At 41.5% G+C, this 19462-nt stretch overlaps 1 protein-coding gene across 1 annotated transcript in view; it reads left to right on the forward strand.

The window, feature by feature from the left end:
* Positions 1-14726, forward strand: part of wnt6b (wingless-type MMTV integration site family, member 6b) — a 44870-nt gene extending 30144 nt beyond the window's left edge. The window contains exons 3-4 of the mRNA XM_072445183.1: positions 9530-9831; positions 14238-14726. Of these exons, the coding sequence (XP_072301284.1) occupies positions 9530-9831; positions 14238-14699 (764 nt within the window). The 3' untranslated portion in view covers positions 14700-14726. The remainder of the gene's footprint in view (positions 1-9529; positions 9832-14237) is intronic.
* Positions 14727-19462: the final 4736 nt, after the last annotated feature.

Here is a 19462-nt window from a genome sequence, read left to right on the forward strand (position 1 = left end):
AATAATAATAATAATAATAATAGTAATAATAATGATTTTAAATTGCACAATGTTGCATGAAATTAAAAACATTTTTTTTTTAGTCATCCTCCTACAGTTTTACTTTAACAAGAAACATTTGGAACAAGAAAATCTGCAAATTAAACTGTCCATTGACATTTTTTATTCAAATAAATCCAAAAACGTGGGTTTACAACTGCCACAAAGTTTTCCCCTTCCCATTCTCTATACAGGAGTCTTTTGGATTTGAACCCGCGATCCCCTGACCTCTTGACCTCTCCGTAGCAGCAGACAACACTAGCTCTTGTATCCTGACTCTGACACAGTTGAGTGACTCTGCCTCCATCAGACTGGGCCCTGCTTCATAAACTAAAATTGCCTTTTCATTTAAATTGTCTCTTAGATCTCATAACATCTTCCTGCGGCCCTTTGAAGTGTCTAATATCGTAATGTGGGGTCATTTTTGGGCCCCTGAAATAACTGTGTTGGCTTATCACTAGCATTATTTCAATTAGAGAGTGGCTTCTATCACCTGCTCTCATGTTTATCTAATTATGACTTCGTTTGGTGGTATAGAACCTGTGGTAAATATTTATCATAGTTTAACATCCGTGAAGTTGCGGTGAGTAGAAAAATTTAACTTTAAAATGACGGGAAGTAGAGCTGAGTTCAAAAACGGAATCCCTCTGTGATGTCATCAATGTGCGACGTGCCATTGAAAACACAGACACAATTTACACTTAAATACACACTTTTGTAAGAGATTAAGGAAAGTCATTTCGATGAGAAACAGGGCTGAGTTTCACCTCCTGTGTGGTCATGTGTGGTCATGTGTGTTCATGTGTGGTCATGTGTGGTCATGTGTGGTCATGTGTGGTCATGTGTGTTCATGTGTGGTCATGTGTGGTCATGTGTGGTCATGTGTGGTCATGTGTGGTCATGTGTGGTCTTGTGTGTTCATGTGTGTTCATGTGTGTTCATGTGTGGTCATGTGTGGTCATGTGTGTTCATGTGTGGTCATGTGTGGTCATGTGTGTTCATGTGTGGTCATGTGTGGTCATGTGTGGTCATGTGTGTTCATGTGTGGTCATGTGTGGTCATGTGTGTTCATGTGTGGTCATGTGTGGTCATGTGTGGTCATGTGTGGTCATGTGTGGTCATGTGTGTTCATGTGTGTTCATGTGTGGTCATGTGTGTTCATGTGTGGTCATGTGTGGTCATGTGTGTTCATGTGTGGTCATGTGTGGTCATGTGTGGTCATGTGTGTTCATGTGTGTTCATGTGTGGTCATGTGTGTTCATGTGTGTTCATGTGTGTTCATGTGTGGTCATGTGTGGTCATGTGTGTTCATGTGTGGTCATGTGTGGTCATGTGTGGTCATGTGTGTTCATGTGTGGTCATGTGTGGTCATGTGTGTTCATGTGTGGTCATGTGTGGTCATGTGTGGTCATGTGTGTTCATGTGTGGTCATGTGTGGTCATGTGTGTTCATGTGTGGTCATGTGTGTTCATGTGTGGTCATGTGTGGTCATGTGTGGTCTTGTGTGTTCATGTGTGGTCATGTGTGGTCATATGTGTTCATGTGTGGTCATGTGTGTTCATGTGTGTTCATGTGTGGTCATGTGTGATCATGTGTGGTCTTTTGTGTTCATGTGTGGTCATGTGTGGTCATATGTGTTCATGTGTGGTCATGTGTGTTCATGTGTGGTCATGTGTGTTCATGTGTGTTCATGTGTGTTCATATGTGGTCATGTGTGGTCATGTGTGGTCATGTGTGTTCATGTGTGGTCATGTGTGGTCATGTGTGGTCATGTGTGTTCATGTGTGGTCATGTATGTTCATATGTGGTCATGTATGTTCATATGTGGTCATGTGTGGTCATGTGTGGTCTTGTGTGTTCATGTGTGGTCATGTGTGGTCATGTGTGTTCATGTGTGGTCATGTGTGTTCATGTGTGGTCATGTGTGTTCATATGTGGTCATGTGTGGTCATGTGTGGTCATGTGTGGTCATGTGTGGTCATGTGTGTTCATGTGTGGTCATGTGTGTTCATGTGTGTTCATGTGTGATCATGTGTGTTCATGTGTGTTCATGTGTGGTCATGTGTGTTCATATGTGGTCATGTGTGGTCATGTGTGGTCATGTGTGATCATGTGTGTTCATGTGTGTTCATGTGTGGTCTTGGGTGTTCATGTGTGTTCATGTGTGTTCATGTGTGGTCATGTGTGTTCATGTGTGGTCATGTGTGGTCATGTGTGGTCTTGTGTGTTCATGTGTGGTCTTGTGTGTTCATGTGTGGTCATGTGTGTTCATGTGTGTTCATGTGTGGTCATGTGTGTTCATATGTGGTCATGTGTGGTCATGTGTGGTCATGTGTGTTCATGTGTGTTCATGTGTGTTCATGTGTGGTCATGTGTGGTCATGTGTGTTCATGTGTGGTCATGTGTGGTCATGTGTGTTCATGTGTGGTCATGTGTGGTCATGTGTGGTCATGTGTGTTCATGTGTGGTCATGTGTGGTCATGTGTGGTCTTGTGTGTTCATGTGTGGTCTTGTGTGTTCATGTGTGGTCATGTGTGTTCATGTGTGGTCATGTGTGTTCATGTGTGTTCATGTGTGGTCATGTGTGTTCATGTGTGTTCATGTGTGGTCATGTGTGTTCATATGTGGTCATGTATGTTCATATGTGGTCATGTGTGGTCATGTGTGGTCATGTGTGGTCATGTGTGGTCATGTGTGGTCATGTGTGGTCAAGAGCGTCAGCAAGTCTTTCCTCTCACAGTAGAAAACTGTAGAAAAAGATTCAGTCATATTCATCTGGACTCAGATATTTATTCTATTCTAGGCAAGGCCCACTCAGAATAGAATAAATATCGTGGTTCCCAGACTCGATTCGCAGATTCAGAATGAGTCTTGGATGAGAGTCAAAACGTCCAGATGACTACGACTGAAGCTCTTTCTACAGTGGAACACTCCTGGACGACTGAGGGGACGACACTGGCCTCCCACAGAACCTTCAGTGGCCACAGCTACTTCACTTTCACTAATCACTATCGTCCATTTATATCTCCAGTCAGTTGCTTGGTGCAAATGTTATGTGACGTTTTGTGCTCGTTTCTTTCCCTGAGAAAGGCAATCCTCTCTGTTGGTGCTGTTTGGTGGTTTATACTGTGAGTCCTCTTGACGATTACAGAGTGAACCAGTCAGGATGTGGTTCAGGGCGCTCGGGTCAGTGCTGCACTGCTCACAGGATCAGTCCTCATCCTTGCTCCAGGTTTTAAGGTTCTTTGGATTTGGCCAGAGATCTGGAACTGAACGAAGACGGAACATGAGCCGACACTGATCGGTGCTCCAGACTTCTATCCAGGATAAGGATCGCCCAAGTGCCTGGTCCCATTGCATCTCCTGACCTTGGAAGGAGAGGCCCACTGCTGTCAAACCAGGATCTTCCTTTCTCTGACCTTCTGCACCACAAGATCACATTTACTTTTGTCATTGGCCTTGTTCCACCTTCTGCTCCAAGTCCAAGGCCGAGTCGCCCCTGACCCACAACACCGGGACCTCCTGGTGCTTCCAGTATCTTTAAGTCTGCTTAACTGAAAAACAAGTACTTTCTAAATATGAATGAATAGCTGAACAACCACTAATTAGCATAAACTAAACTACAGCGTCAAATTAGAAAATTGGGGAAAGAATAACAAGCAGAAAGCAGCAGAGTGCTTCATTATGAACTCCTGTCCGTCTGGCAAAGTTGTTACATTGCACATGAATCAAAGTTTACGGTGAGCATTAAATTACAAAAGGTTGCTCCTCAAACATCAATTTCAATTAGTTTGTTTTATATCGTGCAGCCCAAAACTCTCTTGTGGTTCGTTGTATTTTTGTTGTTGCCTTTTTTTGTTGGAAAAAGGAACTTACTGCACGGCACATTATTTTGTCTTATGACACATGCACAAAATGATTGCCTTTCCTGCTCGGACGCTCTCAGATGCAGTGATTTGGTGCAAGGGTTACATACACAGACACACACCTTCAAACTGCTCCGAGTCGGCAGGACGCCGCCGCAGTCGACCCGCCCACTTCAAAACATCCTCAGGCAAGATTCAGCCGCTATTCAAACAACAACCTCCGAGCACTTAACCTCCTTTTGTTCACCGAACCTCAGCAGAATCAAAGCAAAAACAGATTATATAAACCCTCGGCTTTTGTAATAAGATGAGGCTTGTGAAAAATGCTTACTGGGCATTTTGTGTGAATAAATGAGACGGCGGCTCATTAATGTAAGCTGAGGGGTTTGAGTCTCGATCTGAACTTGTCCTGGTTTGTTCATGTCAGAAAGCGGGTCAGATTTCCCTCCTCTTATTGTTATTGGCAGGTATTAGTCTATTTTCCTTTATCTTTGCCATGCTCTAATACCACTTTGGGCCCCGGGCGACTCTACTATAAGCGCCCTGTGAATGGTGATGCTGGTTATCGCACGAGGGCCTTGGCGGCTTCTCTTTGAAAGACAGTTGGCTTCGTGTGCAATATTTAATTCCAAAACATGGATGAGAGCACCGTGACCTGTTCTATGCCCTTTTAGCTACACGTTGTCAGGTTAAGTATCCATTTCAACCGGTTAGTTAAGTTAATGTTGATGGGAGGGGCCTTTTAATGCAACTACAGTCAGACAATACAGTCAACATTTGCTCACTGTGGTTTAAAAAAGAAGAAGAAGAAAGAATTGCATAAACAAACAGGGGGATTCTTTTTCAGAGCTGGAAAATGTTTAATATAGCAGCCCTAATAAAATATATATAATATGTGAATACATGAGTTCTGTTTGAATTATCAGTGTCAATCACATACATGTGTAATTAGGGGGGTCGGGGGGTCTTTCCCCGGAAAATTACGAACAAAATACATGTTAAATAATCTGGTTTCTTGCTATCAGATAAAACATTTACAAACCTCTATCCACAACATTTAATGGTAATAAAATTCAAACTCACTCGACTGCATGAGCCTTTAGCACACGACAATCCAGACGCAGTAGGAGAAGTGTTTTTGCTGTGAGAAAGTTATTTTTGATTTTATAACAATTAACATCATACACAAAGGGGATAAAACAACTAAGGGATAAGAAACAAAACTAGACCAGAACACAACCAAAGCAAATTAAGGCACATACACAGTCGTCCCAAGTAAACGTCGCATTTGGTCCAAAGTCTGTGACATTTGTCCATTTACAAATTAAAGAGAAACATTCTTGATGATAAAACTTGGTTCTGTTAAATCTGAAATAATAATAATAATAAGTACTCGCGAAAGAGGTCCCTGTACTACTAGTTGGAAAACAGTATTAAGTGCAGCATACTATTTCAGTAGGTGTAATAGACATACAACAGGCCTCCGTTAGAGAACATAAAAAGTCTTACCTTTAGAAGACGCACAGACACATCCTCTTCTATTTTAATTCAAGGTGCAGTGGGTTCATTTTCAGGGTCCGCCACCTGCTTGTCTCCAACGAAGAAGCTTTATCTGGGATGCTCCACGTTACTCAGACCGATCTTTACTGCACACTTTGTACTGTAGTATTTGATTGTGTGCCGTGGTGTCGTTTGCTTGTCTCGATAGATGCGTTTTTGTGACCAAACCATGACATCTCCGTGTAGAAGGTAGAGCGGACCCTCCACCAGAACATACCGCCAATAATACTAGAACCCCACAATAAAGCGTTAATAGAAAGTTTCTGTAAATTCCTCTCCCACGGCGATGCCTCTGGAGCGTAATTCAGTCCAGGACTTGTAACACAGTGCGCTGAGGCCTGTCATCGCCAGATCTTAATCTCAGATGATTTGGAAAATGCACTTGATGCGACCACCACTCAGTGCAACGTCACCACAACAATCCAACCAAACACGCGTATCGTTTTCCATCGCGGCGGTTTATGCCCATGATGCACAGGCTAAAATGTGATTAGCCTCATCAGCTAAAAGTAGATCGAATGTGCTCATTTTCCTGCAGACTGATCACGACAGGCCCGGGCATCAGCGATGGCAGAGAATCTGTTTGGAATTCGTATCTCGAAGGAAAATGAATCTTCAATCTTCTTTCTCAGATGTCGGTTTCACCTACGGACGCACCTTACAGCTGTTTATATTAAACTGGAGGAGTTCAAAGAAGTTTTCACCTGTCTGTGGATGGGTGGAATTAGACAGCAAGTTTACTTTTTGCCCTCAAAGTCGATGTTTGATGGAAGAATAAAAGACACGAGAACGATCAGGGTTTTCAGTTTGCTGATGGCCATTTGTGATGACAATTCAGAGCATTTTGAAAACTGGTTTGAGCTTTCGATTTGGTTCAAGGTTGCAGGGCTTTTTATACTTTAAGTTGTTTGTTGTTGTTTGTTGTTTGTCCTTTTAATGTCTCTATGACTTGCCCTGTCATCACACACAGCAAAACAAAGGGTTGAACATGAATTGTTCTGTTATCAACTTTAACTTTAAAGTCTGATTGTATATATGTTTAGACAGTGTAGTTGAACTGTTTTACACAGTGCTGCTCGTGGCTGAGTGGATAGCACATATGCCTGCCATGTGGAGCAGGCTGAAGAATCAAGCTCTTGACAATTTATTGATTGTTCTTCCCATGTCTCATCCCCATTTCACACTGTCCTGTCAAATAAAGCCTATGGGCAACAATATTCTTAAAAAAAATAAGAATACAAACGGAAATGTACAAATTAGTGTTCAGGTGCAATGGTTTGGTCCAATGATGCTGCTACTGCAGGTCATGGGATCTAATCCTGGGTTTGACCATTTGCCAAATGTCTCTGCTGAAGACTCTTGTCCTGTCTAATAAAGCCTTTGGACCAGAAAAGCTTAAAAAATAAATAAAATAAATAAAATAAATAAAATAAATAAAATAAATAAAATAAATAAAATAAATAAAATAAATAAAATAAATAAAATAAATAAAATAAATAAAATAAATAAAATAAATAAAATAAATAAAATAAAACAAATTAAAAGAAATTAAATGAAATAAATGAAATAAATGAAAATAATGTAATTTTTAAAAATTAAATACACTTTTTCACCTTCCCTTCCCTATTCATGGCAAATATTGAAACTAGCAATGGAATGGATTTTTTTCTGCTAATGCTAAAACACAGTATTTATTTTGCTGTTGTGGCCAATAACCAACATCTGCATCTGTATTTATTTGGATGTAAGCCCCACATATTTCAGTAAAATGTGGGTTAACTTGTCCGTTTGTACATCAATTCTGGTGCACTTAGGTCGATAAGGTAATTTTAATATATTGAACCCAAATATTCTGCACCAAAATATTTTCCATCCCTACGTTAATCTATATATTTACAGTTTATAATTTGGCTCATGATCTATTTACCACAACTCTGTGACTCCAAGTGGTTTAATTACAATACGAATGTGTAAATGTCGGTCTAATTTGAAAACAAGTTAAAAATGCTAAAGATATTTGAGCCTATAGGTGTATTTCCACAGTGACTGTAGTTGTCAGCACTGCACAGAGACCAAACATCAACAGGCCCGTGCACTTCGCCTTCTCGCCCGTGGCACTGAACATAAATCAGTGAAATGAGCAACAAATATCGAGTTTCATTGTTTTACAAAAGGGCAAACACACAGAAACATGAGTCACACAAGGCCCGAGTTTGACCCAACAAGTAAACCACAAGTAAAAATGTTAAAGTTTTGCATTTTTCACACACATTTGTTGTAGTCCTGATTAAGTCTTTTTTTGTCAGTGTCATTTATAAAACCCATTTTACATAAGCAATATTCTGCATTGTAGAACTCACAGCGTTTTAGGTGAATTAAAGATGAAATAAAACCGATTTTGTTTAATCTTGTTGAATGGACTGTAACTGGGGAAAAACATGTCAGGTTTAATTGCAAAAAAATACATCTACATTAAGTTTTTTCTTTTTGTTACCACCTTTTCTAGATTTTATGAGTGAAAATTATGACTGAATTAGATCAAGAGGGATAAAGTAATAATTTGATTGCAATAGAATAAATGTTGCTTTTGAAAACTATACAAAGAGTAAACTGCAAACTGTCACAACTACTTTTTAAATGTATCTGTTTTTACCTGCAAATTACCGTATTTTCCAGAGTATAAGTCGCACCAGCCAAATAATACATAATAGAGAAAAAAAAAAACATATAAGTCGCACTGGAGTATGAAATGTGGTTCAAAGTGTGAAAATAACAAATACTATCACATATAAGTCGCTCCGGAGTATAAGTATATAAGTATAAAGTATATAAGTAGCGCCCCGGCCAAAACTATGAAAAAAGGTGCGACTTATAGTCCGGAAAATACAATAACTCGAAAAATGAACTTTACATCTTTCCTGTCCGACTCCTGCTTGTCGCTATGGAGACAAGTTTAAAGGCACATTGTGAAACATTCTCAGCAAAACAACACATAGAGACAAGCAGGTGCCAGAAAAGTGACTTTGTGCACCGTTAAATTCACCACAATGAAAGATGATCCCACTTGTCAAACATCCAGCATCTCGTTATTGCATTATCGTCGCGGTCAGTTGAGTAAATATAGCCGCGGTTGTGCATCAGAAGGCGAGAGCGTCACAGTAGCCAGGTGGGGACAGATGATAATTGTCAGTTTTGGTTGCGCATGCCGTCGGGTCCCGGTGCTAAGCTCGGCTCCGTAAATAACCCGACAGCTGTGGAAATCTCTCCGAGCGAAGCCAACGAGGGCACGATTCAAAAGCACCGACATTTCTGTGCTGTGTTCCCAAAACAAGTGTGTCCTTACATACAAACGTGACTAACAAGCATCTCAAACGTTGCCTACTTATGCTTGAGTAAACGAAAATGTTGATTCTCTCGCAGACCTCCTCCTTGGTAATTAAAGGGCAGTGTGTCAGAAAAAGCATGTTGCTGCAGGTTCTTTTACTCCTATTTCACTCCTACAGTTCAATCAGCAGCACAGGGTCAAAGCCGAATACTATGACGGTGTGTTAAGACCATTTATAGATGAAGCATTTATGTTTTTAGAGTTAAACAGTCAAATCTGCCATTAAAACATGAAATAAATGGGAGAAAAATTGCTACTTTTTTCTCATATATTCTATTCTTTTCTATTCTATTGTATTTTAACTTTGTAAAAATGTCAATCCATGTTTTGCCATGTTGTCAGGATATAGAAATCGATTTTGCCTAAACAATACTGATTTTGCACCATAATAATGTTATTTTTATTTTTTTAAATAAGCCATCTTTCCACTTTTTTAATACTTTTTTATACTCATGTTGTCTTATACTGATTCTAATACAAATCAAGACTATTCTAAATCTAACCAAGCTCCAACTTTGTCTGTTTCAAGTTACTCTAACTCAAGTATCGATTGTTATCCTGCTTTTATCCATTTTACTTGAGGAGCTACGTCACTTTTTGTGTATTGTCTTGTAGTGTATTCATTTCCCTGGCCACGAGGAGCATAAAATAAGCTCTTTTTCCTCCCTTCTTCCCGCAGACATCCGCGAGACAGCGTTCGTGTACGCCGTCACCGCCGCCGGAGTGACCCATGCGGTGACGCAGGCGTGCAGCATGGGCGACCTGCTGCAGTGCGGCTGCGAAGCCACTCGAAACCGCGCCCCGCCCCGGCCCTCGTCCTACTCGCCGGGCGACGGGGTCAAGTGGGAGTGGGGCGGCTGCGGGGACGACGTGGAGTTCGGCTACGAGAAGTCCAAGCAGTTCATGGACGCCAAGAGGAGGCGAGGGAAGAGCGACATCAGGACGCTTATAGACCTGCATAATAATGAGGCGGGGCGATTGGTAAGAGCGCCGTGATGTAAGCAGATCCTCCAGATACACCAGGCACTCTTGACCGTGAGCACAAGGTCAAGATTCTGCGGCGAGTTTGCAGGTTTCTCCCCTCGTCTGGGTTTCCTCCCGGGACGCAAGGTTAGAATAAAAGAGGAGGAACGTTATTGTCCCATGAGGGAAATTTGTCTCGGACTCAGAGCCACAGTTTGTCTAGATTCAGCACCATAAATAAATGCTCTAGTCAAGTGAATTCAAAAGACCATATTTTCTGGATTATAAGTCGCACTGAAGTATAAGTCGCACCAGCCAAAAAATGCATAATAGAGAAGAAAAAAACATATATAAGTTGAACTGGAGCATGGAATGTGGTTGCAAGTGTGAAAATGACTAACAATATCACATATAAGTTGTATCCCGGCCAAAACTATGAAAATACAAAAATGACAATAACAAGAAAGTAGAAAGTGCTCGTGATGAAGTGCGTTAGGCTTGAGTCATTTAGATTTCATTGATAAACAACGAGTTTGAGACGGCTGGATTTGCAGTTGAGAGCCTGATGGTTAAACGTCGTACCCTGAGGACCGTTGCCGAGGGTCTGCCGAGGGTCTCATGTGTTGTCTGCAGCGAGTCATTGTCCCTGTGTACGATTCACTTCATTGCGCGTTTGAGAATCGGGGTCAATTTGTGTCTTAGGGATTGTTTTTGACACATTATAGAACCTTCTTTATTAAACGTTGCAAGCTTATTCTAGTTCTGATAAAGCTCAAGATCTTTCTAAAACTGTCTAAAAACAAGAGCAGGCAGAATTTTGTCCTGTTAAAATGTTTCTTTTATTTATCGTATCTACCGTATTTTCCCAACTATAAGTCGCACCGGAGTATAAGTCGCACCAGCCAAAAAATGTATAATAGACAAGAAAAAAACATGAAATGCGGTTGCAAATGTGAAAATACCAAATAATATCACATATAACTTGCTAAGTACAAGTATATAAGTATAAATAGAAGTACAAGTCGCACCCTGGCCAAAACTATGAAAAAAAGGTGCGACTTATAGTCCGGAAAATACGGTAGTTTGAATCTAGTTTGCGATCCGTGTTTTAATATTGATCGGATTTTTGACAACGCTAATTTGGCCTCAAAGTAATAAAAACCCTCCAGACATAAACCAATCATGTTATTTATAGGTTTGATAGTTAATTTCGTGGATAAACTAGCTAAATAAAACCAAAACAGATAAAATATAGAGCAATGCGATGAAGGAAGGAAGAGCAAACCCCCTGGCAGAGTGAGAAATGCTATAAAAAAAATGTGTTCACTATCAAATTCTACCCTATTGAATGGATAAACGGAGATCAGAGGAGATATTTCTTTTATACTGGCCTGACTGACTTTGATCCCTCTTACACGGTTCCTCTCTCCCCGCTCACATCTGAGGCGAGCCCTGGTGCAGCTTGTCCTGTGGAATGTTCCGTCATTCCTTGAACACGCAAAAGGAGAGAAAGACATGTCCCGCAGTCATATTTGTGTAGCGCTGTAAGCCGATATTCCGACAAGAATCGAGTTTCTCCAACACAAAAACAAGAGCGTGCCACACATTTGGTTTTCGGGCCTCGGAGGCAGCAGGCGTCTTACATTTCTACAGCTCTTGTACGCGTTTAAAGTCCTTCTTTGTTGGGGCGGTGAGTGGGTGAGTTATGGCCCAGACACGTCAATGTTCCACGAGAGAACCTTTGAATTCCTTAGTATTTAAATCGCGCATACAGGTTTATGTAGAGCTATTTTTACCATGAATCCGGGTTTTCCACTGACAATAATCTCTTAAAAAACATAAATAATAAAAACATGTGTCATCATTATTAATACTGTGGTTCTCTACAGTGTAATTCAAGGTAAAAAACTGTTTGAATTCATAGTTTATTCCTTGTTTTCTTGTTTGGTGATTGATTAAATATGTAATTAGCAGATGCAGACAGCACTCAGCGGTCTGAATTGCACTTTTAAAATTGGTCTGCGCGGATTAGTCAACCAATTGTGACTCGTCATCTTGTACTAAATAATCACAGTCATATTTTGGTCATTGTAAACGTTATCTGGACGATACAGACTCTAAAACGCAAACGGAAATACCTTAGATAACAAAGACAGTGGCATTATTAAATCAATATGTCGAGAAGAAGACGATCTTTAAAACCCTTAACATAAAAATATCAACATTTAATTGGCCATAATGCATTTAAACACTCTCAATACACAATATAAATAATTGTTTGACTGGTCGACCTCCAAAAAACCTTTAGTTTTGCAGCTCTATTTTACTAAACACTCAATTTACCGTATTTTCTGGATTATAAAACGCACCTTCATAGTTTTGGCCGCGACTTATACTCCAGAGCGACTTATATGTGATATTGTTAGTTATTTTCACACTGACAACCACAAGAGGGCGCTCTAGGCTCTAAGCGACGCAGAAGAAGAATCTGCACTTCCTCTTCCTCTGGAGTTTGAGGAGTTGTTTAGAAGTGACACAGAGGAAGAAGAATTCAATTGATTCAGTGATAAATTTCTCCTAAAAATGACTTATATATGTTATTTTCTTCTCTATTATGCATCTTTTGGCTGGTGCGACTTATACTCTGAAAAATACAGTACTCATTTACAAGAACAACGTTAGATATCCCTGCTTTACGCTCTGGTGAGTGTGTGAATGTGAGAATTCTAAACAAACCTATTATAAAAGCAAACACAGGTATTGACTGATTTTAAAGTAACACATTTTCACACACCTTTTTACCAACGCTGGAAGAGCGAAGTGGCCCAAACCCGACTGTTCATTCCAACGTATTTCTCGCCAGGCCGCCGCCGCCGCAGAAGACATTTTTATGCATGCACGAGCAAACCACCGAGTCACAAAGTTCACTGCATCCGGGGTCAAAGGCAGGTAGCGAGGGGAAGAGAGGGATTCGGTCCAACTTCAGCATTAGCGAACAAACAATTGAAGAACAGACGAGGAGGCTTGCGTTCGGGGGCGAGTTGTGAAATCAAAATGTGTTGTAATAGACTGTGTGTGTGTGTGTGTGTGTGTGTGTGAGTGTGAGTGTGAGTGTGTGTGTGTGTGTGTGTGTGTGTGTGTGTGAGTGTGTGTGTGTGTGTGTGTGTATGTGTGAGTGTATGTGTGTCTATGTGTGTGTGTGTGTGTGTGCCTGTGTGTGTGTGTGAGTGTGTGTGTGTGTGTATGTGTGAGTGTATGTGTGTCTATGTGTGTGTGTCTATGTGTGTGTGTGTCTATGTGTGTGTGTGTGTGTGTGTGTGTATGTGTGAGTGTATGTGTGTCTATGTGTGTGTGTCTATGTGTGTGTGTCTATGTGTGTGTGTGTCTATGTGTGTGTGTGTGTGTGTGAGTGTGTGTGTGTGTGTGTGTGAGTGTGTGTGTGTGTGTGTATGTGTGAGTGTATGTGTGTCTATGTGTGTGTGTGTGTGTGTGTGTGTATGTGTGAGTGTATGTGTGTCTATGTGTGTGTGTGTGTGTGTGTGTCTGTGTGTGTGTGTGAGTGTGTGTGTGTATGTGTGAGTGTATGTGTGTCTATGTGTGTGTGTCTATGTGTGTGTGTGTCTATGTGTGAGTGTATGTGTGTCTATGTGTGTGTGTCTATGTGTGTGTGTGTCTATGTGTGTGTGTGTCTATGTGTGTGTGTGTGTGTGTGTGTGTGATGGGTTCATTATGTGCCGTATAAGTGAATGATCTGTTGTCAAGGCTTGTTAGATGGTGAAGGGCCAAAGGCGGTGAGAGAGGAACGGGGGATGGGAGTTGAATTCCTTCTTAATAGCGTCTACTTTTATCTTACCTATCTATCAGTGTGTGCGCTACCTGTTTGTGTGTCCCGCGGTCGCTCGGTGTCGGGACGCGAATCATAAATGTGTGAATTATGTCAGAGCACAAATGGCTTCACAACAAAACAAAACAAAAGGTTTGATTTGACCGTATCGCATTTACCTGTTTTAAGGAATATTCCAAACGATTATGTGTTGTAAAAGAAATAACATTGATTTGTGGCTCATAATTCAATCCAGGCACACTTGTTGCTCGAGGCGGAGTGTGTTTTGTGGGGTTTTTAAAGGTGAGAGGCATTCTGAGTGCATTCTGGGTGCATTCTGGGTGCATTTTGCAACACAATTACTTTTGGGGAGAAGTAATGGGTAAACTAAAACCATGTCATCCTGCACTATGAACATAAGGATTAGCACCAGAACCCTTTGTTTACGGTCGAATCTGCTGCACGGGATCAATTCCCTGCCGCGGCAGTTTGCTGAACGCTTCTCCAAACTCTTCGCTCACATTTAACGCTGCGCAGTCCTGTCCCAAAAGCATTCGCGAGATGAAACCACTAAAACCTTGTCTGTGTCCTCCCCTCTCAGGCGGTGAGGCTGTACATGCGGACCGAGTGCAAATGCCACGGCCTGTCCGGCTCCTGCACGCTGCGGACCTGCTGGAAGAAGATGCCCCACTTTCGGGAAGTGGGCGACCGACTCCTGGAGCGATTCAACGGAGCGTCCAAAGTCATGGGCGGCAACGACGGAAAAACCCTCATCCCCGTGGGCCAGAACATCAAGCCGCCGGACAAACAGGATCTAATATACTCTGACGAATCGCCGGACTTCTGCCTGGCCAATCGTAAGACAGGCTCTCTGGGCACTAGGGGGCGCACCTGCAACAGCACGGCCCTGGATATCAGCGGCTGTGACTTGCTGTGCTGCCAGCGGGGATACAAAGAGGAGACGGTGGTCTTTGAGGAGAACTGCTTGTGTAGGTTTCACTGGTGCTGCGTCGTTCAGTGCAAAAAGTGCCTGGTCCGCAAAGAGCTCAGCGTGTGCCACTGATCCCCAATCCTGGACGGGACCTGGACTAAGCCCCGGGGGGAAAAGCCGGACCGCGTTTAAGAGCGTGATATCGTCCCGTAGACTCAACAGTGGATTAATAAAGACATTTGTGAGGATGCGCATGGCTTATCGGTCCGTCTGATTGACACAGTTCCTGAGTTTATCCAGGATTATTCAAGGGTGCAATGAGACAATTTCAAGACATTAAACAACATTAAAACCCCGTGTGAAAAGAGACTTGTTGAAAAAGATTAAACTACCTACTTTCGTCTGCGGAAAAGGACCAAGGAATGTGAAATGTGAATGTTTCTTTTGCAGCCAACGACAGAAATCATTTACTCATTTTTATCACCAGAATGACTGCTATCAAGCAAGTCGAAACACAAAGCTTAATACGGAGCACGCAGCAGCATGTAAGGCACAGATACACGGGATTCTTTGGCATTTGTGGCATTTAATAACTTTGGTAACTCCACACTTTCCTCGGTGTTTTTGGACTGACGTAAACAAATTATTACCTGCATAATTTTTTTGCTAGAAATGATGTGACAGCAACAAAAACTACCACTATGCAACACGTAGTAGTATCTGTAGTATCTGCGCATTCGGATCCTTACAGATGTACGATGCAACTTTTGGGGGTCTGACACCAGCTTGTCTTCATGTAGATGCTATATTCGGTTTTCTGGAAAGTTCCACAGTGATTATATTGGCACAAGTTCATAAATATGTTTAGCAGCGTTAAAACAAGCTCACATCGGACAAAAACGCACATAACAGCCTCAAATGAGCTATTTATTTATTATTTTCGGCGTTAAACATCATTATCCTGCGTGCTTGTTCAAGAAATTCCCAGGAAAGACATTCATTCTGACTGTTGGTTCACTTCTCCACAGATCTGACCTGTAACCTGGTCTATTGCTTGCCTTTTTGGAGATAAATCACTTCATCAATAGCATCTCTTCACTAGGAAAGTTACATAGAGCACCTTTAAGCCATGGAAAGTTACATAGTGCACCTTTAAGTCATGGGAATAGTTCACCAACAGTATAATCGGAAATACTTGTAGAATATACTATGCAATCAATGACATACAATCCAACGCTATTGTATCTAACTTATCGTCCATTTTATCATTCCTTTTGTAGAAAACCATATACTTTTCTGAACTCCTTGTTAAGTACCTTCTACGCATGTTCCATCCACTTGTAATTTTAGCGTTTTACTGTTACTTTTGGGCTTCTAAAGGGAAACGTGTCGCGCCGCAATGTAATATAGCGTTAGATCTGGGCCCGTATAAAGTCGTTCTTATTTATATCGTGTTGTGTCCGACGATGACAGCGTAAAAAGACTACTTGTTCCCACTTCTCTCAAAGCACTTTGGATTGGACGAGCGCCGTGAACGCCGTCGGGGTCACACGTGCGAGGAACAACGGTTTTGTATTCTTATAATGTGTGCGGTTTTCTATTCCGATAAACAGGGCTAATGTAATGATGCACTTTGGATGCTCGCTTTGTCCAGTTTGTGTGAGTGGATGAAACGTGTTTATATGTCGTATGTCTGTCCCGAATGTTTCCACTGTCCCGTTAACAGCACAACACGCTCCCGTAACAAAGCCTTCTGTCTAAAGTCTGATTAAATGTGTCTTTTCTTACAGGTTAAAACAATGTAATCATCGTTTACTCAATTTCAAATCTATTCAATTTATTTTCTCATCAAACATTGTGGTTTTTGAAGAACATTTATTATCGTATCCCTTTGCTTCAGACAAATGCGTCATGACATCTTGACATTTTTAATATTTCAGTGTGGTTTATGAGGAACAAACATGTATTATATTCATTATAATTATGTGGCCATACATATCTTTAAAAAACAGAGCTATTCAAATTTGATTGAGTCCATAAATCATGACAAAAGTATGTAAGAACATCTGTAATCATCTGTGCTGTTATGTCTTTATTATTAGTATTTTTTTTTTTAATATACATCCCGTAGGTCTCTCTTTATCCCAAGATATCATCCACAGTGTCTTTTACTGTACACGCCATGTTTATCACAGTCTGTGACTTTCATCAGAATAAAATATAAACCACTTCTCTTTTTTCCATACGCAGCATCGTCAAAGATCCTTTGCTCCAATGTTTGCGTAAAGTTGGTCGGGCAGTTTCTGTTTTGCTCAAACTATGATTTTTACTCATAAATAATGGTCAGATTTTGTGAGACTGGAACATTTTTCACTATTTTTTTAATATTTTTTTCCATTATTTTAATTTTGAGTATTATTATTTTGATTATTATTATTTTGATTATTATTAGGCCCGAGCGCCACAAGCTGGCGAGAGGCCTATTAGTCCCGTAAGGCCGTGCGAAGCATGGCTGCGAAAGTGCGCACATAGTGCGCACGAAATCGAGCGAGAAGCGCTCGCCCACTTCCAAACACTCACTAACGCGCTCCTCCACTCACGCACGCCCCGTGCATAATAATTAGTAGTAGGAAAATGGAACATTACCGTTGTAAACGGGCGAAGCCCGTGCAAAAGTGCGCACTAAACGAGCACTTTACATTGGGTTGTCATCCCAATGTAAAGTGCTCGTTTGCGCTCACAAATATCCCCATCTCTTGCATGTTCCGTGCATATAAGCATGTAATGCAAAAATTGAACATTATTACTGTAAAGAGGGCCAAAAACACAAAGTGGGCGGAGCCCACTCAAAATTAACGAAAGTACCCGTCAGTGACCAGGGACCCACACCATGAGGTAGGAAAGCGCGAGCGCTTTCCGAAAATGTATAGTTTATGGTATTTGAAAAATGGGAAACATTGTTTTCGCATTGGAATATTATTAGGCCCGAGCCCCAGCAGGGCGGAGGGCCTATTGCTCCCGCAACGCTGCCGAAGGCAGCGTTGCAACTGTCTGACCAAACACCAAACCCCGTCGCCCCTGGCAAGTACAGTGAACTAGCCCATGCCGAAGTCATGGATCATGCATACTTACTCCTGCTATGACAGAAATAGTCAACAATTAGTGAATGGGCGTAGCCCATTCACTAATTGTTGACAACAGCAGCGCGAAGCGCTGCATTCCTCCAAAAACCCTCCTGGCATCGTCCCGTACGCGAGAATCCATGCCGCAGGCATGGGCCATGCTTGTATCTGCTCAAATCAATGGAAGTCTATGGGGAGTGGGCGGGGCATCCTGACGGAATAGGGAGTGACAAGCGCGTAAGCGCTCGTAATGATGATTCCACCCCATGGCGGCATCGGGAAGGCTTAGAGCTTTCAAACGATGTATAATTTGTTGTTATAGTGGAAACGGCTATATTGTTTTTGCTAAAAATATTATTATTTTTATTTTTCTTGTTCTTCTGCTTTTTGATCTCTAATTTGACCCCCTGAACATGCTCAAAAACTCACCAAACTTTGCCCAAAATTCAGAATCGGCGAAAAATTTGATTTTTTCTGGGCCATTTTTTTTTTCGTAAAAAAATGGCGCGACAGCGCCACCGACAAAAGTCAAAATACATTGCGCCTATGGGAGACGCCCCGAGGTCAACTTTGGCGTAAAGCTACGAAATTCGGGACACGCATTCCTCTCGTGAGGACGAACAAAAAAAATCATTGTGGCCACGCCCCCAGACTTACCCTATGGCCGCCATCTTCCTTTGAAAATGAAAATACGCTGTGTTAGTCATTTTGTTCACGTCAAACTTTGACGAACTCCTCCTAGGGCGTTTTGCCCACCGACTTCAAAATCGGCGTACGTCCTCTGGACAAGTGGGGCATCTAAAGTTATTCAATTTTTTGAGATACCTTTTACGGTCTGTGTGCGGCGCAGCCGCAAAGTTGGACAACTTATTTTGGAATATTGCAGATCTAAAAATTGCTCCCATTTGATCAAAACCAGTCCGATTAGGACCAAATTTGAATCAGTTGTTAAACTTTCTAGTTTGGACCAGTTTAGGCTGACAAAATTGAAATGGCCGCGATAGCGCCCCCTACTGAGTGACCTTTAAATTAACATTGAAGGTCAAAAATTAGTTTTACCAAAATTGTCTAAACTTTACCCAAAATTCTATTTTGCCGTCCCGATCACAAAAGCCAATCACAAAAATGCCTAAATTTTTACGGCGTAGTCGTAGCGATGACAGAAACCTCCCATGTTATCCCTATGGGAAAACCGCAAAATCTCTCAAATTACCACATTTTTATGTTTTACACTTCAACGAACTCCTCCTAGTGCGTTTTGCCCACCAACCTCAAAATCGGTGTACGTCCTCTAGACAAGTGGTGCATCTAAAGTTATCCAAATTTTAAGGATAACTTTTACGGTCTCTGTGCGACGGAGCCGCAAACGTTTCCCAGAATTCTGACTATTTGGCCTTCAGAGTGGCCTATAAACAATAGAGTTTTTCCAAATGACATGACATTTTGCACTAAATTCTAATTTGCCATCCTGATCATACAAGTATGAGAGCCAAAGTCATATTTTGTACGGCGTAACCGTAGCGTTGACAGAAACATCCCATGTTATCCTTATGGGAAAATCGTAGAATCGCTCAAATCACCACATTTTTACACTTCACACTTTAACAAACTCCTCCTAGGGCGATTGTCCGATCAAGCTCATATTTGGGGAAAATCATCTACACAAGCGGGCCATCAAAACTTATCCATATTTTGATTCTAAGTGCTACGGTCTCTGTGTGGCGGACCCGCAAATATATGTCAGAAATGGGAAAACAGCGAAATCTCCAAAAT

This window comes from Eucyclogobius newberryi, unplaced genomic scaffold, assembly GCF_026437365.1.
Source record: "Eucyclogobius newberryi isolate DKJ021-1_F unplaced genomic scaffold, fEucNew1.0.hap1 SCAF_14, whole genome shotgun sequence".
NCBI classification, from domain to species: Eukaryota; Metazoa; Chordata; class Actinopteri; order Gobiiformes; family Gobiidae; genus Eucyclogobius; species Eucyclogobius newberryi.